The 23891-nt window shown below is 40.3% G+C and overlaps 1 protein-coding gene and 1 pseudogene across 1 annotated transcript in view; both read right to left on the minus strand.

Moving 5' to 3' along the window:
• LOC129770000 (programmed cell death 6-interacting protein) overlaps positions 1 to 12795 on the minus strand; it is a 50645-nt gene extending 37850 nt beyond the window's left edge. The window contains exons 1-2 of the mRNA XM_055772572.1: positions 12466 to 12795; positions 12284 to 12402 (exon numbers count right to left, since the gene is read on the minus strand). Coding sequence (XP_055628547.1) covers positions 12284 to 12402; positions 12466 to 12761 — 415 coding nt within the window. The 5' untranslated portion in view covers positions 12762 to 12795. The remainder of the gene's footprint in view (positions 1 to 12283; positions 12403 to 12465) is intronic.
• Positions 12796 to 21882: 9087 nt separating this feature from the next.
• LOC129772040 (5S ribosomal RNA) lies at positions 21883 to 22003 on the minus strand (annotated as a pseudogene).
• Between the last annotated feature and the right edge of the window lie 1888 nt (positions 22004 to 23891).

The raw sequence follows: 23891 nt of genomic DNA on the forward strand, positions 1-23891 counted from the left end.
CGCTCTTGACAAACTCATCGGCGAATTCGCATCGATGGGTGTTACAGCAGAGTACAAGCTGTGTGGAACAATTCAGTCTTTTTCCAAGCAGTTAACATTGTTTGTTTTCCGTCATCATAGGGGCTTCGTTGATGCCTTTGAGAATGCATCAATGCATTAAACTGACGTTATAGCGAACCAGTCGTTAAGTCGATAAAGCATTATAATATCCGAAGGTATAAACAAGCGACTTATATAAAATAACAGCGTAGTTCTACGTCAACAATGCGGTCGTATCTTGGACACAACCTCCTATAATTTTTTAAATTTGCAGAAGGACCTTGTACAACCGTAGCGTTTATTTCAGGAGAGGTTCCGACAGATGAGAGGCAGGGAACATTACTGACAGATGCAGAAACTTGATCGTCACCGAGCCATTCGCTAACGAAGACACTGTTGAACTGATCCTTGAACAACTCACAAACACTTTCCCTGTTTGATGCTTCGACGTTGTCACGTTTCATCTCGACGGGCAGTCCAGATTCTTTCAGATCTCTGAACTTATTAGGCATAAATCGAGGATGCGATTATTATCATTGAGAATTTCGTTCTTTTGGTACAAGCCGGCCGTACTGAAACTATCTAGTAGACGCTCGCTTAAACAAGTCATAGTCGAACGCGAATAAACAGGATACAAATAGTTGGCTGAGCATAAAGACCAGCTGATACCGGGCAAATTGAAATATCCAAACAAGAGGACGTAGTCAACAAATTTCATTTGCTGTGTTATCCATCGAAGTGAAGAAACATGCTGATCTATCACCGCTGCATCATTAGTGCGATCAGGAGGAATGTAAACTACACCAACGTATATTGAACGAATGTTCGAATGAAGAACTACTCAAATTTGTTGCACAGTTCGACCATCAGGTGGGAATAATTCACGATCTTGGAGTTGATGGCCAGCATGACTCCGCCACCGGAGAGCTTACTACTATTCTCAGAGGACCTATCTGAACGGTAAACCGTGTACGAAGAGCCAGAAATTTGTTGTGATAGTGTACTATTGCTGAGCCACGTTTCAGTGAAGGCGTAAACATCATAAGAGGCATCGGAACAGGCAAGATAGTAATCGGCGATGGAACTATTCATACCTCCGACGTTCTGGTAATAAATCAAAAGTTGAATGTTCACATTAGAGAAGTTCTCGCTTCTCACTGCATGTTGTTGTTCAGCGTATTCATGAGTTGCGGAAGACAGGGGTACCTTGAGGCAATGTTCCTGTATGTGACGATGCCAGATTGGTTGGAGGCTTTTTTGAGAAGAGCTCGAATTTTAACAGAATACAAAAATTGATGGGGATGGGGGTGAGACCGACATCCTATCTGGGTAAAACCGCACCTTTAGAGAAACAAATGAAAACATATTAGAATAATTTCAAAGTATTAGGCTAGTATTAAAGGGCTACCTATATACTATGAGGACAATTTAAGAGGAATGAGGGGGGATAGTTGCTAATTTTATCAATACAGCTCTGCCGTTTTGTAATCCAAATATGAACATGAGGCTCAGAGATGCCAGGTTCGAAGACATGTCTTCATTTTGAAGACATTTCAGTATGACAGCGTATGTGAATTATTGAGAGATATTATTTCCGTAAAATTCTAACTATTGGTTGAAAATATCGTCGAAAGAAGTAGGGATTTTGTCTTAGTGTCAATTGTTTACTTTTGTTCTTAGTTATCAACGGAGACTTTTGTCTCGGGGTCATTCACTCACTTTTTTCTAACTTTTCCAAACAGAAAATCCAAAAGTATATAGAATGAACTCAACAAAAAAGCGAATTTTACTTCTGCAAATTCTGGAGAACTTCAAGCGATCTGAATACACATTGCTTCTAGAAGATATTGGTTCATTTGCACTCGAGAATTCGATTGATCGTGACATTTTTTGGGGCCTATACTGTACAATAAATTTAACTAGATTTTTCAAACGAGTGCTTCACAAATCGAAAGGTTTTCCAATTACTTACCGTTTCAATAATTAGTTTTAAGGATATGGTTTGAGTTATAACCAAACTTCAAACCTAAAATAAACAAATTGAGTTATCACAGTTCAGTTTTTGTGGAAAACTGGAGCGATATTTACTCAATCTATTTTTTTTTTTTTTTTTTTTTTTTTTTTTTATATCTGTATTATAGTGACTTTCAACTCATTTGGCTGGTTCGTCACTTTTTACTTCCATTTTTGGAAGAATGTCGGGAGTGAGAATTGAACTCGTGACCTTTAGCGTGAGAGGCATGGATGTTACCACTACGCCAGATCGCCTCCCACTCAATCAATGGTATATCAAGCTAATTATCATTTCTAAACTTTTGTTTAGTTCGCAGTTGCGAAATATAGGGTTGGGGAAAAATAAATGTCGTATTTCTGATCGAAATTTGACGCTATATTTAACATACTTAAAATTATCCAATTTAAGTCAAATATGCGCCGTTTTGTTCGCAAACTTGTTGCCATTTAGAAGGCAACTTCATTATCCCCCCCTTATAAATCCCCCCCCCCTCCCCTCCTTATTTGCAAGAAACTCAGACAGTCAGTTTTCGCAAGCCTCTTTTGAGGCCAACTTAGTATCACCAAGAGCGTTTTGCATGGACCGGAAGAGATGATAATCACTTGGAGCCAGGTCCGGACTTTACGGTGGGTGCAATAGGATATCCCATCCGAGCTTCCGTAGCTTCTGGCGGGTCATCAAAGATGTGTGAGGCCGAGCGTTGTCCTGGTGGAAAACAACACCATTCCTATTGATCATTTCTGGCCGCTTCTGGTTAATCGCCTGCTTCAAACGGTCAAACTGTTCACAGTAGAGAACCGAGTTGAGCGTCTGGCCATAGTTGAGCAGCTCATAGTGGATGATTCCCTTCCAATTCCACCAAACACGCAGCAAAACCTTCCTGGCCGTCAATCCGGGCTTGGCGACGGTTTGGGCCGGCTCACCGCGCTTCGACCACGACTTTTTTCGCTTCAGGTTGCCGTACGTGATCCACTTTTCATCACCAGTCATCATCTTATTCAAAAATGGATCGAGTTCGTTCCGTTTCAGCAGCGCATCGCAGGCGTTGATTCGGTCTAAAAGATTTTTTTGCGTCAACTCGTGTGGCACCCTTACATCCACCTTTTTCTGGAATCCAATCTTTTGCAAATAGTTCCAAACGGTTTTATGGTCTATACCCAGTTCCTGGCCAATCGAGCGAGTGCTCACATGCCGGTCTACTTGGATGAATTCAACAATTTTATCGGTTTCCACGACGATTGCGACGATTGGTGTATCTTCGACAGCCACTACACCAGAACGTAATCGATCAAACCAACGCTGTGCTATACGAATCGTTACAGTATACTACACGAATTTTTTCGTGAAATATGGCGAATTTCTTGCTTGGTGGACTCCATCTTTGACGTTCTATAACTTGAGACTGAAAAGGACAATCACAACACTGTCAAAACGACACTTGTAGCACAGATTGTCCTCTTTAAATAGTCGTATAGTATGATCCGATAAGTACAACACAAGATATATTTAAGTGTTGCCATATATTGACAATATACAACATTTTATTTACTTCAACCCAATATATTCTTTGTACGCATATTATTATTATTGAAATAAACTTCAACACCTCAAGGTACGTTTAATGAAATGCGCTATTTAACAATGCCAATTAGAATAAACATTGAATAAGCTATCGAAATTTGTTCAAAAGTAAGTTATGAATTTTAGTTTCCTTCAATAAGATTGTGAAGACATTTGAAGACATTTTTTCGTACCATTTGAAGACATTCGAAAAAATCAGCTGGCATCCCTGATGAGGCCTTTACAAAGAGTAAGGACGCATGTTTCCTGTCAGTGAAACACAAGCTAGGTGTCGGTTTTACCCTAATTTCCCCTACAGAGATGTATTTGATTGAATTAGAAATAAACCTCTAGGCTTTCATTATCACTGAATGAGACACCGATTATACGGTTATGGAATTAGATTATCGCGGATAACGAATATTACTAATATCGCAGAACCTTAATTATCAACGAAATGATCGGGCAAGCCCGCGAATAATCGGGATCTACGGATCTACTATACTAAAATTAGATGCAAACACGAATACACCATTTATCAGATATTGTGAAAACCACGATCGAAGCAAAACCGCCTGCAACTCGCCGACTAATCTAAGGATAGCCTGTGGAATTACGATGTGCAATGAATCCGTCAGCAATTGTCAACGCTCGCGTTATAGAGTTTATTGAGCCTGTGGGATTCGAGTCGCGAGTGAGGAAAAACGTTTTATTGACGTGGGACTACGTCTAACCGGAATATATGGAGGGTAAAATGAAAACCTAAACACAGAACATGCAGGAAAAAATGAAAGATTTCGAATGCTTATAGCTCGAACATTTTGTACTGGATAGGAGAGATGTTTGCATCACTTGATAGGGAATATTTCTACGCATCTATCGCAACTAATAAAATGTTGTTTTTCATTAGATAAACAATTGAATAACTGTAAAATATTAGGCGTTATCTAAACGCCCTAACTGCATCGTTTTGATTGGCCCGATTTACGGTTTCCCTAACACAGCCATCAAAACCAAGCAGCCTTGGGGAAATCGGCATTGCAAATACATGAAAGTAGGGGGACTTTTGTTCTCATCGAAAAATGTTCCCTAACACAGACTTTAAAACCAAGCAGCGAAATCAGCATTGCAAGCACACGAAAGAGTCTAGAGGCGAGTGAACTGAAAAGTTTAAACCCTCTTAAAGCCAAAAAGAAGAAAAAGAACACACGAAAGTAGGGGGAGCTTTTGTTCCCACCGAAATGTGTTCCCTAATAGAGATTTCTGAACCAAGGTGCCTGGAGAAATCGGTATTTCAAATTCATGCAAGTCGGGGGTATTTTTGTTCCGACTGGAATGTGTTTCCCTAACACAGACTTCAAATCCATGAAGCGTGGGGAAATCGGCATTGCGAATTCATACAAATCGGGGGTATTTTTGTTCCGATTGAAATGTGTTTCCCTAACACAGACTTCAAAACCGTGGTTTCTGGGGAAATCGGCTCTGCAAATAAATGCAAACTGCGAGTACTTTTGTCCTCGCTTGCCTTTGTGCAGAGTGGAATATGTCTGTCCTAACATGATCTTCTAAACTTAGGAACCTGGGAAAATCGTGCAGCCACTAGAAGCGAATGAACTTCCCAGTTTCAAGCAAATTCGAGATTCGAGAAGTATGTACACTTTTGGGATGTAAACTTCAGAGGGAAATGTAAAATAAAATAATCGTTTGATAATTTTTTTTTTGTCTTTATTGGAAAGATTTTCAGCCTTAGGCTGGTTCATCAAACGTTTGATAATTCTTCCGTACATATATTTTGTTCTAGTCATCATACCAAACGTAAAAGGTCCGTCATTAAATTTACTTGTAACGAAGAACAATCAATCACAATAAATGAATTGACTTTACACGGCATTTGTTCATTTTTTTCACTCACAGAGCAAATATATTGAACTCAATTGAATTTGGAAACTATTTCATTCAATCAAGAATTTAATCAATACAAACGAATGATTGCTCAGCTAAGGTAGTTCCACGTGAACCTTGCGGTTATATCATAGATATAACCCACTAATTTTTTTTTTATTACAATTCTTTATTCTCTTGTTCTAGCGTCGACTGATGGAAGCTAACTGAAACTTCTCAGTCTGAAAAACTAACTGCCTAAAATATATGATGGTATGTGTGTGCGTGTATCAGTGCTTGGAAATATCTGTATCACATCAATCTTTTCAGCTGAATTTCCGGCCACATTCGATCATTATACCATTGTATTCGGGATACCGAAAATGAACCAACGCCAAACCTCACGATCACAGCAAGCCACTCACAGTTGATTCATCCATTTTTTTTTTCATTCTGTTTTTCGTTCCGTTCTGCGTTCACGGAATGTGAGCAAAACAAAATATCCCTAGTTTTGTCATTCATTGACATTAACATACTAGTTCATTCACTATCAGCATCGTTCTCGGACACTGGCGAAACGGAGAAATTCGTTGAGGAAGATAAGAAAGTACAGAATGCTCATAATAGTGACAATAAATTAAATTGTTCAAGCATGCAAGGTTTCCGTCTCAGTTAAATTGCTTTCATTTTACATAGTGAATATGCAGTTCCAAATCCACTTGTCAGAAATGCTTCAAAAGAAGAATTCCGATGTAAAAAATACCGTCTTGACTCAAATTTCAAACATTTAATTTTTTTTTTAATTCTGAACACACGAACATAAAATGGTGGTGTCCAAGACACGACCGCAATGGGAATATTTCGAGCTTCCTTTTGCAAACGGATCAAACTATGCTATAGGATTAGCGGATGAAATTGCCAACATCTAGCTTTGGCTGACATAGTTTGCATTCGCTCCTTGGATCGATTCTGCAGAATGCCCCCTCGCCGTCCAAGCCTAAGCAATCCTTAGCTGTGAGTGTGCATGCAGATCTTGCTCTTTTGTTGGTATTTCCGCTTGCGCCACCGATTGGCGTTGCCCTCTCGGAGTAACTTCAAAAACAACTGAATAAGCAAGGCACTGACTTAATGAGAAAATCACGCACATATCGGGATATTGAAAATGAACAGTCAGAACATTCATGACAATTCAATGGCAATGAATGAATGTGAATGAATTCTCATGACTCGAGCTTTAAGGAAAGCTCAGAGAGCACAGAATGAATATGAATGAACACAGTTGTAAATTTGTTTGCCGTCGAATGAATGACAGTAGCATCGACAAGCAAAATAAACGCGTTACACTGATAAAAATATATTTTCAATGTTGCTTAACAAGCTCAATATTTCCAAGCTCTGGCGTGTATACTTGGTGCGAGGGGCTAATCAATTCGAGCGTGTCTCCACAGTACCCCCTCCAGTTACACCAAAAATCGTATACGATGACCAGATGGTGTCACTTTAGTTTTAACGTCTTCATTCACTTTTTTGTTGTCATTCTCTTCTAATACAAATGCAGCCTTGATTCGATCGATTGATATTCGTTGATGTTTCCCTGCCACCAATAAATCGAAAAACTTGTCACCTCTATCTAAGATCTTGAACGGTCCTTCGTTCCTAAGGATTTTTTTACCAGGTCAATCCGTACGAATGCATATTTACAATCCTGAAGTGCTTGTTGTTTGAATATCTTCTGTTTAGCGTGATGAGTTTTCGAACTTGGTTTCAGATTATCAAAAATCTGATGCAGCTGCTGAGCATAATCACTACGATTCAGTTGTTTCCCAGGTTCGTCGAAGAACTCGCCAGGTATGCGTAATTGTTGGCCGTAAACTAGCTCTGCTGCAGAACAGTTAAAATCTTCCTTCAGTGCTGCCCGAATTCCCAAAAGTACCAATGGGAGCCTATCCGACCAGTGTTTCGCATCTACGCACATAAGAGCAGATTTGAGAGTTCTGTGAAAGCGCTCCACCAAACCGTTGAACTGTGGGTGATAAGCAGTCGTTCATAAATGCTCCGTTCCCATAATTCTGTTAAGTTCGCCGAAAAGAATTGACTCAAATTGCCTGCCTTGATCAGTAGTGATGCGATGCGGTACCCCAAAGCGTGCTACCCACGAAGACATAAACACTTTAGCCACCATCTCCGCCGTAATGTCCGTGATGGGTACTGCTTCTGGCCAACGAGAGAATCTATCAACCATAGTAACTAAGTAGCGGAAACTATTTGAAGGTGGAAGCGGACCAACAATATCAACATGAACGTGACAAAAACGTGATTTGGGAAGGTCAAATACTCCAATTGGCGCCATAGTATGTCGCCAAACCTTTGAACGTTGGCAATCGATACAATGCTTAACGAAATTCTTCACATCTTTGTTCATTTCTTTCCAAACAAATCGGTCGGCAAGCAGTTTACGAGTAGCACGAGCTCCAGGATGTGCTAATCCGTGGACAACGTTCAACACAGTTTGACAATGTTGTGGCGGAATATAAGGTCGAACTCTACCTTCAATCGACACGTCGCAATAAATTGGAATTGTACAAGCGGGAAGGATTCGCTTTTCAAGTTTTAGTGACGACGACAGTAATAATTTTCGCATTTCGACGTCATTTATTTGGTCTGCTGCAACAGCACTGAAGTTAATCGATGACGACACAGAATCCACTGACTCCACTCGTGATAATACGTCAGCGACCACATTGTCCTTACCACTGATATGACGAATATCACTTGTGAATTGTGAAATAAATTGCAGATAACGGTCTTCATGTGGTAGTCGTGCGGAGGAGTTGGGTGATAAGGCGTGAGTCAACGGATGATGATCGGTATAAATAGTGAATGTGCGTCCTTCCAAAAGATGTCGAAAGTATTGTACCGCCATTTTCATTGCCGTTAGTTCTCTTCCGAAAGTGGAGTACTTTTGCTGTGCAGACGAAAACTTAGCCTAATAGAAGCCCAATGGCTTCCAGCCCCCGTTCGAGAACTGCTGCAATACGGCACCAGCTGCAGTATTTGAAGCGTCCACCATTAGCGCCATTGGTTTGGTTGAGTCGGGATAATGCAACAACACGGCATCAGAAAGAGCCTTCTTGCAAAGTTCGAATGATTCTTTTCCAGCATTTGTCCAAATCAGTTTTCGATTATCATTTTTTTTATTTCCTGGTACCATCGCACGGAGATCTGCTTGCTGATCACTAGCTTGAGGAATGAATCGTTTGTAACCGTTCACGAGAGCGAGGAAACGACGGAGTTGTTTCACAGTTGAAGGCTGCTCGAATCTCATAATGGTTTCTACGCGATCCGGAAGAGGCATAATCCCATCACTACGGATAATGTATCCGAGAAATTCCACCTGAGGTTGTGCGAAACGACATTTCGCAAGGTTTATAACAAGGCCATTTTCTCTCAAGCGTTCGAAAACGATACGTACGTGATCCCGGTGTTCTTTCTCCGAAGTCGAAGCAATGCATATAACATCGATGAAAGTGATGACGAAATCCAGATCTCCAAATACCCGATGCATAAACCGTTGAAATGTTTGCGAAGCATTGCATAAACCATTTTGCATCGTTAAAAACTCGAACAGTCCAAACGGCGTGATAACTGCAGTTTTTTCGATATCGTCTTCGTTAATCGGGGGATAAGCTCGTTCGAGATCGATCGTGGTGAAAATTCTCTTACCCTGGAATGTATTTAACAAATCGTGAATGTGTGGCACAGGGTAACGATCTGGGACGGTTACTTTATTTAACGCACGATAGTCGCCTACAAAACGCCACTGTCCATTTTTCTTCGGTACACAATGTAACGGACTTGCCCATGGGCTACTAGATGGTCGACACAAGCCTAATTCGGACATAAGTTGAAATTTCTTCTTCGCAGCGTCCAATTTATCCGGAGCTAATCTCCGTGCTTTTGAAGCAACAGACGGGCTCTTCGTAACAATGTGATGCTTCACTTCACGTTCTTGCACTGCAGCTCGCATCGTTGATGGTAGCGTTATCTCGCGGTATTCCAACAACAGATCACGAAAAGGATGATCATCACTGATTGTTGTTACACCATACACGCAAGCAGTAATTAATCCACCAATTGAGTGAAGTTTTGTTTCACTATCTACCAAACAGTGATTTTTGAGGTCAACGAGTAGACCAAAGAAAGCTAGAAAATCGGCACCAATGATAGCAGTGTTTGTGTCAGCTACCAGGAAATTCCAAGAAAATCGTCGTCGTAAGCCTAAAACTGTGGTAACAAATCGAGAGTCATAGGTCTTGATAATTGTTCCGTTTGCAGCATGAAGTTAAAATGATGTGGGTCCTTTCAAACGATCTTTTCTGATAGCAGGGATTATGGAGACATCTGATCCGGTGTCTATCAAAAAACGACAGTTACTAGTACGGTCGAAGATGTGTAGGCGGCGGCTTTCAGGAGGTGCATCCACTGTTGCCGCTTCAAGTGGACACAAATCTAGTTTTTTCAACTGACGAACGAACAGGGTTTTTGGCACTGATGTGCGTTTCTACCATATTTTCTATGGTACCAACATACGGTTTCATTTGATGGTTTACGGGTTCGTGACGATGAGCGGCTGCGTAACCCACTTGTTTTCAAACAGCGAATTTCAGCTGTGAGCGCGGCAATTTGATCTTGAATGGTATTCAACTCAGGTTCAGTCACCATTGAAGACGTAGAGGCGACTGTGACGGAGTTTGAGGATTCCAGCATTTTATCTGCCATTTCTGCAATTTTCGACAGTGCATCCTCACTGATCGTCAAAACCGGCTTAATTCTTTCTGGCATTCGTTGGAGAAAGAGCACTTTCATAATATTTTCATTTATATTCAGTCCGGCTGCCAATTCCTGCATGCGTGCCAGTAGATGTGTCGAACGCATATCTCCCAAATCACACGCATTTAGTAAGCGTTCCAATTTTCCTTGAGGAGAAATCTCGAAGCGGGAAATGAGTCGCTCTTTCACTTTTTTATATTTTTCGGTTGCCGGAGGGTTTTGCACAAAATCAGCAATATGGCAGATTACAGATTGATCAATTTTGCTGATGATGTGGTAATATTTTGTGTCATCAGCAACGACTCCGGCCAAAACGAATTGTGCTTCGGTTCGTGCAAACCACATAGCCGGATCATTTCCCCAAAAATCTGGTAGCTTTACAGAAACAGCGGCTGCTGTTTGATTTACTCTTGCGACTTCGTCCACCATTTTGTATCGGTAAAATTATAAACGATCGTGGTGAATTATTTTTATCGATTTTCCTTTAAAAAACGTCAAATAGAGTGATTTCCGGACGCGATTCACTTTTAACGAACCGGCGGGGTCACCAATGTGGGATTCGAGTCGCGAGTGAGGAAAAACGTTTTATTTTAATTACAATTCTTTATTCTCTTGTTCTAGCGTCGACTGATGGAAGCTAACTGAAACTTCTCAGTCTGAAAAACTAACTGCCTGAAATATATGATGGTATGTGTGTGCGTGTATACTTGGTGCGAGGGGCTAATCAATTCGAGCGTGTCTCCACAGAGCCTATCTCTTGGTGCTGGTGCTTACATTAAAATTAACTTCTCTCTAGATCGTTTTTTTTTTAATTCGCGTTCACAGATAATCCGCTCCGCGAATCATCTCAATGATGTTTTTGCTACGTCACTAGTTGACGAAATGTGTCCACTTCCAAAACTCAAGGGCAAGTTCCTACGGTGAAACTACTTGGACATTTGCCTATATAAACGAGTGGAGATACGCTGTAGACCCTCTTTGCAACGATTATCTCCCCTGATGTCTAATTAAGATAGAAATATCGAAGATGTCACTATTTTATGATAAAATAGTTGTGGTCTTATCCTAAATAGGATATGTTTTCGATTGTGATTTTTCTGCTCTGCCCAAAAGTTTGTTTTCTTCACGAACTGATCTCTCTTTCCACGATTGTACGCTTGGATTGTGATGACGCGGAGCGGTGCTATTGGAAAGCAGTTAGTGCCATTTTTTCAAAATTGACTATATGACTATCACCTACTGGAGGGATCGACGCTCTTGATCAAAAATCAGAAACAAGGACCGTGACAATGTGTTCGCTTCCGAGAGTTTCGGTAATCATCTGCTAAACCAAGTGCTGTCGACGTATCACTGCACAAAATCGTTATAGTTAGTTTGCAAAAGAAATGCAATCCAAGATCCTCGCATGGACATCTAAACAGACCTCACCATACACTTTGACTAAAAAGAAAACATGCTGACGCGATTGCTTTAGCTATGAATTCTTTCATCCTTCTCGGAGGAATAACACCTCCTTTTCGTGCGATCTAAGACAGCGATTCGCGCCAATCCCATCCCAATTGGATAGCCAGTGTACCATGGATTAGGGAGATTGTTTCTTCTTGTTTCAATTTTCTCATCTTTCTTTCCTTTTCCCGAACGAATAAATCACCTCACAAATCTCGGTAGTCAATTTCCCATCCTGCAAACTACAGGGTTTAGGGGAAAAATGTGGATGTAATCAAATTTAGTTCCATTAAATCGTCTCGCAAAAATTATTTTTCGTCTAGATATTCTCAATAACGAACCACTTGTTAATTCCTGCATCTTGTATCAGACTCATACATATCAATGTATAAGTTATTTTAGCGAAACATGTAACAAGGAAATGCGAATTAGAGCAAGTCTGCTACAATTATACTTATTTTGTCCAAAAATCTTAAAACAGCATAAACAAATAATTGCGAATGATAAACTCACTTAAACTTGATCGTCCTCCAAAAATAGAGCCTTTATCGAATGCATCCTTCCACTTGAACGGAACTTGGAAATCGGTTTCCGAAATTTTAGTCTCGAGAGCACAAAGTTGGTCGTAGTAACTAGTATGAATAATAAAAAAAAAAGACGAGTTGTTAAAAATTGAGTAAAGAAATTGTTCCTACCTATATATTATTTCCAGGGAGCTCTCATATTTATCGAAAACTTTCCAAATTGCAGTATTCCGTTGCTGACTAAATTTATTTACAGCCTCGTCAAGCTCTGTTATTTTTTCCGGGCCTAGGTTATTGTACGAACATTTGATTAAATTGTTCAGTGGCCTTATTAAATCGACATCCGCTGGTTTTTTCAAAGGAACACTTAATAACTCGGTCATCTTGATACTGGTGTTGAATGAAGAAGTCCAAATAATGTTTAGTTCTTCAGATTGAAATAGATTGCTGCTTGTAAAATGATTCATAGAAATACTTAAATCTGACGTCGACAGAATTCATTGCTGACAGCTCGTGTTTGAAACGTCAAAATAAAGGTCCGTTCACACCAGAGTGAAAATGCAAGGAATATAGGGTGCTCAAGCATTGTTTGGCCGAAACCAAATATTTGACTTTTTTTATAGATAAAATTTGATCAATGCGTACTGACCAAATATATTCGATACAAAACACGACAAGAAAATAGGAATTCGGTTATTAGATGCCTGAAATTATTTTTCGGTCTGTTTGTCAAACCTGTCGGTACATGCTTAGGTTGCCTTAAATATTTCAGTCGAGTTTCTCCCATGTTCGATACAAAGTGGTAAACAAAGTAGTGTTTGCACAAAATTCCAACCATACTTTATCTGTCAAAAAGTTTAAAATATTTGACCTCCGGACAAACAGTGTAAGGCCACCTATGCACCCTCATTCTTGTCTTCAAACGAATAGAAAATGTTCGAAAGTATGCCCCATTTGTATTCTTGTTTTCGTACGAATTAAGTCCATCCATTCCAACTTTCGAAAATTGAACAATTTAAACGAAACGCCCATTCTAGTTTTCGTATGAATGCGTTTTTTCAACTGCCTACGAAACGTCATTTTTTTCTTGCGAATCTCGTTCGTTTGTTAAATCAGTATTCCATCTTTCGGATAATTCGAGCTTAAGTTGTGTTGGTTCTACTGCTCAATCTTGTACAGGAGGTATTCAAACATTGAGAATTATCAATATCAGTCATGATCATGAGTCATAAAGTCATAAAGTTTTAAAATGTTCTTAATGTTATTATTTTAGTTCAAATTGTTGTTCGTTCAATTTCAAGCTTTTGTAAATTTTTATGTATACTTTACGTCATAGACCATGCGGCAATGTCTATTGCCGTCGTTACAGAGGCGAACCAACCCAGGAGGCTGAAAGCCTCTCAAATAAAGAATAAAAAAATGGGTCATGAAGATTATTAATTTTTCATTTTGTTTTATTTTTGTGATTCGATGTGATGTCGGTCTCAGTAATGTGCAATTCACATAGAATGTTACGGAAAAGAACGTCTACGTTCCGTCAACGTCTCCACCAATTCACACATGCATCCTCGTAGTACTGATATCATTTTTCGCTGTATAATTGAATATGTTGCTGTACTTATCTTTAACAGGGCATTCGTTAACTGGACTGCAAAACAGCTATGTATCAATAATAGACGTCATCTCAAATTTGAAGTATTGCTTTTGCTGTTTTGCAGCCCAGTTAGCGAGTGAAATTCGATAATTTGGGTTGATTTTCCGGCCCAGTTAACGTACGATCACTGCATGGGTGGTACTTTCATTGTTGCGTTGATGAAATTTGAGTAATGCATGAATTCTTGGTTCTGATTTCTTCGACATTTTTACGTTCGAAAAAGGTCTTGTTCTAACGGATTCGCACGAAAACAAGAATATATTTCGAACGAAAGTCAGATACGATCGTAAACAAGAACAAAGGCGGATATCAATACTAGGATGGTGGCAGCGACAATCGTGCGAGGACTTACGGCATTACATCGCATCACAAAAATGAAACGAAATGAAACATTAATAATCATCATGACTCATATTCTCAATGACTCATTTTTTTGACGTAGGACTACGTCTTTCTTTTCTATACCGGGGTGTAAAATCAAAGTTTCGAAAACGAAAGCGCTACGCCGGAGACCGAGATTTTGAGCGTTAATAGCTCCTAAACAACTGAACGAAATGGTATGATAAACACTTCATTCGAAAGATAAAATGTCTACGCGTTCTATACTTGTTACTTTTTCATCCAAAAACTTGTTTCAATAGTCTTAAAATTGCTTTCAAAACAGGCTATTGAAATCACCAATCGGTATATAAGCGAGCGCCGCTCGGAAATCCACTCAGTTCTAATTGAACAGCGATTGGAGCATGTTGTCGCTGTTGTGGTGAAGCTCTTCGTTTATCATGAAAGCGCGGATGAACGGTGTCACCAAGAGCCTGTTTGTGCACCTTAGGCCAGACATGAATCCATCAGGAGGATAGTGATGCCACAAACGGTACCCCGGGAAGATCTCGAAGCAGCCGCTACACACACACACACACACACATACACGCGCGGAATTCTTTCCGTTTGGATGCCATTCAGCATCGAGAAAGATCCGGAAAATAATCTGCCAGTTCCTCTGGGAATTTAAAAATACATTCATGTGAAAGAGTTTATTTGAATGTTTTCTATCCATGTAACACTGTGACCAAATATGTTTCAATGAAGTGCTATTAACAGGTGGTTATCGAGTTAGCATAAACCACTGGTGGGCTTCCAGTATCGAGGAAAATGTGGAAATATCTAATCGTTACTGAAAATAATCTGCCAGTTCCTCTGGGAATTTAAAAATACATTCATGAGAAAGAGTTTATTTTAATGTTTTCTATCCATGTAACACTGTGACCAAATACATTTGGTTTTTTGATTTTTCAATCAATCGCGATTAACAGGATAGCTTCTGAAGATTATTCTTCCCCATCAGTAGGATATTTCCGTATCCAATATTGTATGCGCCCGCAATCGATTATTGCTCAGTCGCCGAAAGTTCCGAGCTCAGAGAGTTCATTCCCCTCTAGTTTGCCTTCCAAATTGCCATCGTAAACCACGCCTTCTCTCGATTCAATCCCGCACAAAAAGCATACTTAAGCGATATTCTGGTGGTGAGACGCATTCATTTTTCGTGAGGACATCGACAAGACAACATCGTTGCTGAGGATGCTGGACGGCGAAGGATCGAGATCTGCCCTGAAACGCAAGCAGTTTGTTTGAAACTGTGAGGGACCACAGAGAAGCCGATCCTTCAGGAGAAGAGAAGGTGACCATCGAAGCAGCCGCTACACACACACATACACGCACGGAATTCTTTCCGTTTGGATGCCATTCAGCATCGAGAAAGATCCGGAAAATAATCTGCCAGTTCCTCAGGGAATTTATAAATACATTCATGTGAAAGAGTTTATTTTTATTTTTTCTATCCATGTAACACTGTGACCAAATATGTTTCAATCAAGTGCTATTAACAGATGGTTATCGAGTTAGCATTAACCACTGGTGGGCTTCCAGTATCGACGAAAATGTGCAAATATCTAATCGTTACTGAAAATAATCTGCCAGTTCCTCTGGGAATTTAAAATTACATTCATGTGAAAGAGTTTATTTGAATGTTTTCTATCCATGTAACACTGTGACCAAATATGTTTCAATCAAGTGCTATTAACAAATGGTTATCGAATTAGCATTAACCACTGGTGGGCTTCCAGTATCGAGGAAAATGTGGAAATATCTAATCGTTCCTCTGGGAATTTAAAAATACATTCACGTGAAAGAGTTTATTTGAATGTTTTCTATCCATGTAACACTGTGACCATTTGGTTTTGTGATTTTTCAATCAATCGCAATTACCAGGATAGCTTCTGAAGATTATTCTTCCCCATCAGTAGGATATTTTCGTATCCAATATTGGATGCATAAAACCTTGTACCTCCAACGTAACACTCTCGTTTTCGAAGTCCCTCAAATATTCATTTATTCATTCATTCAGCATGGATTCAGATTCAACTTCAAACAAAGGATCACTGAATCAACGATAGTCCTACGTCACCATTGCGGTTATAACATAGATATAACCCACTTTCTGTTTTTTCTATACTAGGTTGATCGCGCGTACCTTGTTCCCCGTGTTGAAAAAAGTCCTCAGGACACTGTTCACTCGACTCAAGAACTTGTCTCGCAGCTCCGTCTTGATGTCGGAGTGGCGAATCCCAGTGAGCTGTCGGAATCCAAAGTATTTGTAGGATTCATCTTCAATAAACTCGCCGTCATAGACCTCGTAGCCTCCGGATTCGGTGAGTTGTTCTTTCAGCAGATGGACACAGCGGGACTTGTCGAGGCCGAACTCCATGCAGATGTTCCTGCTTATATCTTCGACAACCCGGATAGCTACACCTAGACGCTGACGTGAATCAGCGCAGACCTTGAGACTGCCATGTAAAAGGTATGGGTCACTTCTTCGTGGGCGCCGTCACCATACCTTATTTTATAGCCATGACCGTTTCTATTGAGCGTCCTACTGAGGGGGTTCAGTGCCAGACGAAACTAAAGCGGGCTGAAAGAGTCGACTAGGAATATCCCCCTCTTTATCTGCAGCGTTCTAGACTTTAACACATTTTCCCCATCACTAAGGTGCAGAGACGTGTTCCACTGCCTCATCGCATGCTGCAGGAACCTAACGACGACGGGATCAATTTTGTTATTTCTGAACATTCGATTTTGTTGTTGGCGCTTTGCAGAGTCAGAGTAACGTTTCAGCCGTTTTGTTAGGACGCTCAATTGCTGTACCAGTGTGTCGAGTTTTTCCGTCGGCTGGTGAGCTCCCAGCTGGCGAAGCCAGTATCACAGCAACTTGGCGACATAATTTCGCCGATCTGCTTCCTCTTTTATACGCCATCAGGGTCTGTGTCGCGGAACTGTGAGATCGCCTCGTCGTAATGGAAGTCCAGATCGCGCAGTAGTTGTTGATCTGGCTGTGGGTCTTCCGGCTCAGGGGGTTGTTGTACTGTGGCCTGCACTGGTGCTGATTCGCGTGCTCCATTCGCGAATGAATTGCTCAGCCGTACTGAACTTCGTCTCGACACATCGCTTGCTCTGTTGTTCCTGGAGCTTATTTCTCTCTGCACCTTGAAACGAGCATAGTCGTTTCAAATAGAGTTTAAGTAGATTTGACGCCTAGTAGTAGACAACCTATTGGAATCAGACTTAAGTGATAAATCGATGTAGACTCCATATTCAAAAAATGACGCGGCGGGAATTAAGTCACGAACAATATTCGTGAAACCGGAAGCAGTAAGAAAAACGGACAGAAAAAGGTATTCTAGAATATTCGATAGGTTTCGAATTCACGAAACAAAACCGACTCGATCTTTTCCTACTGAGCCGCCGAGCGAATCAGTTGATTCTTGGAGTGTTAAATTTAAATAGTTGTTTTGAAATTTTCGGAGTTTTTTTTAAATAAAAATCGTGAGTTTGTGTGGAATCAAAAAAACAATAGAAGATTATTGTAGAACAATTCTACAAGAAATACGGTTGCAGCAGTTTTTGCGCACCAAGTGAACGGAGCCTTGTGGCTCCGCGTCCGGAGTTTATTCAATTCATCATTGTGAATCGGTGCGTCGGTAGAATCCCCCGGAGTGGACTATCGCCTCGTAGTTGCGTACTACTATAGGCCATTCTGGAGTGCGTTGGTCATCGGTGAGGAAGCTCGGTCCCACGGCTGCCGTACGCTACAAACGGCAACACTCCACCGTGGTTTTGCCTCAGTCAAGGGAAAAGGCTGCCAACGCCAGCGAGATTCCCGAAAACTCACGTCGGTGAGCGGAACGGTGTGCGAGCGCATCAGCAAACATCAGGCTGCTCCATCGTTCCATCACCGGTGCTGCAACGTCATCGTTCGATTCGTGAGTACCCTGAAACAAAAGTGTGCGCACACAAACCCCTCCCAAGTAGGGAAAACCATTATAGAGATAGGATATACACATAGAGCAGGGCTAAGAGCGACGTCATCGTTAGGAGTTAGGTTTAATTTGGAAAAAATAGACGATTGAAAGAAGGAAAGTTTCTGGATTAGTTTTTTTTTTTTTTTTTTTAATTTTACTTAATTTTTAGTGAGGTAATCTAACTGATTTGGTCGATTTGGTTGTTTCCGAAATCGAAAATTTCGGATCGGTTGTAAGTTGGTCGGTAAGTTGGTTGAAAGGTCAATTGAAGGTGGATACTGTCGCGTGGCCATGCGAAAACGCTAGTCCGGGCAACTATAACTTTGAATCCCGACAGAGGGCCGTGGTCCTCTGGCGCGAAAGTCGGAGATTTTGAAGACCCGAGCAGGATCCCCCTTACAACCTGCCGCTTGATCTCAACGATTTGCGTTTGGGAGAGCATGTTGTTGCGTACTAACGCTCTACGGCTCGCGTTCATCGCGTTTCGATTAAGCCTCCCGACGAACTCTGGATGCGCTTTCTCGAACATTGTTAGTATTCGAGGGCGGCTGCTCATGTCCGTTTCTAAAGCAGTGCAGATGTAATAGACGCGGATCACGATTTCGTTCATTTCGTGTGTCCACATGATCCGGCGCCTAGTGGTATCCACAAGTGTGGACTACTGTCGTCTGGCAGCCGCAAACGTCTCGCAGGCGCAGCGTTTCTTGGGTGATGTCGATGGCTGCTGTTTCCGTGTGGCGGTAGCTCTTCGGGTTGAACCCGGCTGCTGGCCCGCTCTTGCATCTCGCCCTCTAGCCGCTGGCCGCTCGCTCTTACGCCCGTTCCAGGACCAGCTCCAGTTCGGGGACCCTCCTCGGGTGATCGCATTCTCAATATTCTTCTCGATCGTAGCTCCATTTCATGGGTGTATCTCCTTTGCCCGGGAGATAGCGGGGCGGCAAGGTATATTAGAGTCCCACCTTCCCAGAGGAACCTTTTCGGGGTGCCGCCCCTAACATGGAGACAGACCCACCCCTAAGCCTCCAATGACCCGGGAGGCCTTCCCCGGGAGAGATATAGCGATCTGACTCGTTCGCACCCCCTCACTTAGCCACTTTCGACACCCGTTCTCGGAGCCAAGATCAGGTGTGTGTGATATATCATAACTACTGGAATCTATTCCATGTAAAACTCCTATTCTTCCAAACACGTCTATCTTCATTGACATGTTTAACAGCACTCCCTTTGTTTGCCGTTCACTAGCAGAACTACACTCTAAATTCAGGATACCACATCCTCCCCTGGCAGTAACAACAATGTAGTAGAAAATAATTTATTTAACGAATTCAGTTCATAATTTTTCAATAGAACTTCTTCTTCTTTTCTTTGTTCACGGATACATTATACCATACGATTCATTCACCTCCGATTTAAATCGAATAGCGTTCTTGTTATGTCAGTATGTAGTCAGTATCCAGGTGAATTGACTTCCGCAGTATCACAATACACACAATTGATTGGTTTGCTGTAATAAGGAATCCTCATCCTCCAAAAACACTAAACATGAAAAAGAGACTGGCGCTCATTGGTTCGAAAAGAAAAATAACTCAAATATATTGTCCGTCTCATGTTTATTCAATTCTTAATGCTAACTAAAATTATTTGCTCCATCAGCGTTAGCATTCGTTACTTTCCAGCTATTGTATCTTCTTATTTTTGTTTTTAAGAGGCGTTTAAGAACCTTGCAGTTCATTCGCCTCTCAACTATATATTAAAATGTTTTTGTCGACCTTGTATTTTTGTTGTTTTGTTAGCCACCTTGATAAATCCTTCAAACTTCTTAATAAATTTTCCTTTCAAAATGTTGCTTTCGGGTTTGAGTCTCAAAATTCTTCATCATGCATCTGTCACTTATTCATGCGTAGGTTTGTTCCATTAGTTCTATTGTTCGGAACTCATAACGTGACAGAGAAATGAACACGTTGAATATTTTGACAATTCTTCCCTCCAATATAATTAATCATCAATACACTCTTTTCAGAGCTCTATTTTTGACTTACGTATCCGTTTCGCTGCTACGAGGAACCACGAAGAATTGTCCATCATCCGATGCGTTTATGAGACATAGGGATATGTAATACCTTGATGTTTGATAAATTTACAATCATTTTCATAGATGCTGCTACATATCGGTTCTCAATGTTTTCATCAATACTATAATTTATATCGAACTAATCGGTACCTTGGCACAAGAATGTCACAAATATTTCAAACAATGCATACTTTCCAAAAAGGTAGATATTTTTTTACATAGAACACTTTCCAAAACTTAACGACTATGCTCAACCGCAGGTAGACTTCTACATATAGCGTCCTTTCGAAATAATTTCTTCAACTCATAAAAACAACTGCATCAGCTGCAGGATACCGCTTTCCAATTCATTGAACAAACTTTTTGCAATCGTCTCTGATCACCCCGTTTTATATTGTGAACGCACCTTCAACCGTACACCATGATATTGGTCTTGAACATAACTCGACTCGAAAAACAACTGCACTGGATTTAGTTAAACTTAGCACGACTCCAACCAAATATTGGTCTTGGGCTTTACTTGACTCAATATAGTAAGTAAGTACTACAATGCACACATACAAGCTGGCCTTGGGCTTAACCCGACTCAACTGCTTCAAATGCAATAATTTTGGCTTTAAGCTGAGCTCAGCGCAAACAAACCAAATATTGGTCTTGGGCTTCACCCGACTCAATAAGTTATATAAGAACATGTACACTTGCAAGCTGGCCTTGGGCTTAACCCGACTCAACTGCTCCAAATGAAACGATTTTGGCCTTGAGCTGAACTCGGCGCAAATCTAACCATACATTGGCCTTGGGCTGAACCCGACTCAATATGGTATATAAATGACACTTAATGTGATTACATGCATATATACTAGTTGGCCTTGGGCTTAACCCGACTCAACTGAACTGAATGCACTTGGCGCAAATCTATCCAAATATTGGCCTTGGGCTGAACCCGACTCAATATAGTATCTGAATAAAATAATATATGTAACTAATACGTACGCGTTGGTCTTAGGCTCAAACCGATTCAACTATTTTATTCTCGAGATGATTTCACACAACATAAAGTGCAACAAGTTGGATTTTATGTTTTCTGCATTACTAGCAGCACTTCAGAGAAAATATAATTTCCTCTATCACCGTTATCTTCATTGTTCCAAAACACTGCCTATCGGATGCGGAAAAATCTTTTTTTTTGTTAAACATTACACTTTCTTCCTGCTCACTTCCATCATGGCAGGATCGCCAATGTGATATTCCATAACTACTGGAATCTATTCCATGTAAAACTCCTATTCTTCCAAACACGTCTATCTTCATTGACAGGTTAAACAGCACTCCCTTTGTTTGCCTTTCACTAGCAGAACTACACTCTAAATTCAGGATACCACAGTGTGTGTTTCCAGTTCACGCCCGATCAAAAAATGTCGTCATGTGATCTTCGTGGAGGCGTGAGATAGGAACATTTGAGACCAACGGGCAGGCTCCTACCCTAGTGTTGATCCCCATTTGAGAACAAATGCCAACGACACGCGACGCTCCCAAGCGGTCACCCATCTAAGTACTGATCGCGCCCGATGTTGCTTAACTTCGGTGATCGGACGAGAAACACCGGTTCTACAACATGGTATGATCGTTGACAAATTTTTTATTATTTTTATTTTTGATTTTTGCTTTTTTTTTGATTTGATGATTTGATTTGATTTTCACCCGTTATAATTTACTACATAAACGGTGTGTTCTCGTTGCGTTTATGACGTGAAAAATGGAGATGCGATCCATCAAATGTTTTGGGTCTAATAGTGTGGATCTCATTACAACGTTTTACCAAGCTTCAAATGTGGTTTTAGATACTTGTAATGAAGCTGTTTACTCATGTGCCGTGTACCAAGGATTATTCTTGATCAGCGTCTTGCTTTGATTGTCATCATTGACACAAACTTTCCGAACAACCGAACAGAAATTCTGAGGTCTCACAACTTTCTTCAAATACAGTTGTCCCGTACGAACTACGGTTATCATGAGCCATTGTCGAGTATGTGTCGAATATTCAATAGGCACAGTATTTGTTTTGATTTCTGTGTATCTCGTACAGTACTTAAGAAGCGATACATCACTTCAATAGCAAACACTCCTATTAGCTAATAAGTTTATAATTATAATTAGTACGTAAGTGTCATTAGGGTTCTGTATACCTGTTGATTTGTTGAATTAAAATGAAAAATGTTGACATTCGAACATTAGGAATATTTTCACGCCGAAAAAGGCAACATGTGTATCGAGAAGAAAGAAGAAGAAGAAGGAATACTCTTACGCCTGACAATGGTTATTGTGTTATATACACCAATTTATCGTTAGAAAAAAATGTACACGAATAAATTCGGCTCTGTCACAGCTGAATTGCTAAATAAGCCTAATAAAATAACAGATGGAATAAAAGAAAACGCAACGCAAGAAACGCATTAAAAAATAGCACATTTTCTTGAACAGGACATTTCTTGTAAGAGTTAAGAATTCATTGTTCGTCTTCCATTTCCGCAGAACCTCTACAAATTCCTAAAGATAAAAACGAATCGAGTTTTAACTTAAGAGAGGAAGCTGGATCGAAAACCACATTAAAGAAAACAATATCGTGCATTTTTAATATTATAAAATTCTAACATATTTTGGTGGTGTCCACATCTCGGCGGAATGTTCTGCTACCAATGGGAATAAATCGATCGTTCATAGTTAGAGCTCCCACAGACTGCAGACTTTTTATCGACCGATAGTTTGGTCGGGTTGGGCTGATATTGCAAACACAGGTCCAACTGAATCGGTGTAGGAGAGGTGCGAGTAAGACTGACAGTGGGACAGGTGGTTGATTTGTATAGTTACATCATGAATTTTAACTTTCTGATAATGAGAACATGTTATTCTATAATAATTAAACCAACCTATGACAATAAATACTAAAAGCCGAAAATCATATATTTAGTATTTTGAGTGGTTTAATTTCAAAATTCGATACGGTGATGGTTATATTTCGGTTTGTAAGTTAACAGAGAAGCAATTTTAGGTATGTTCGAAAAAGTAAATTTATTTCTGAGTGGAAAATTTAAATTATTGAAATAATTGTACTGATTGAGTAAAACGGACAGCTGCCAGTGGGAGTGAGATGGACTGTGGAAAGTCTGTTTATTCTATTCCTAAGAAATGCCCTGCATCTATAAACGGAAATCAAATCACCAAAAGTGGACTGTGTAGAAGCTGACAGAAATATTTACATTTATATTTATTCACAAAACGTCAACAGGCTTCACATAAATACCCGAACGAAACTAACTACTACAAAAAAACTTCTTAAAACTAATTAATTTGTAAACTAAATCTATGTGAGGACTACAGAAAACAGAGTTTTAAGGGACGACCGAAAAAAATCACAATCGAAACAAAAACTACGTCGGTTAAAAAACGACACATGATTGAAACGGGTTCATTGAATCCGTAATTTGTGCGTAATGATGGGAGGAACCAGTAATTATTAGAA

The sequence above is a fragment of the Toxorhynchites rutilus genome, chromosome 2 (genome assembly GCF_029784135.1).
Source record: "Toxorhynchites rutilus septentrionalis strain SRP chromosome 2, ASM2978413v1, whole genome shotgun sequence".
Classification (NCBI taxonomy): Eukaryota; Metazoa; Arthropoda; class Insecta; order Diptera; family Culicidae; genus Toxorhynchites; species Toxorhynchites rutilus.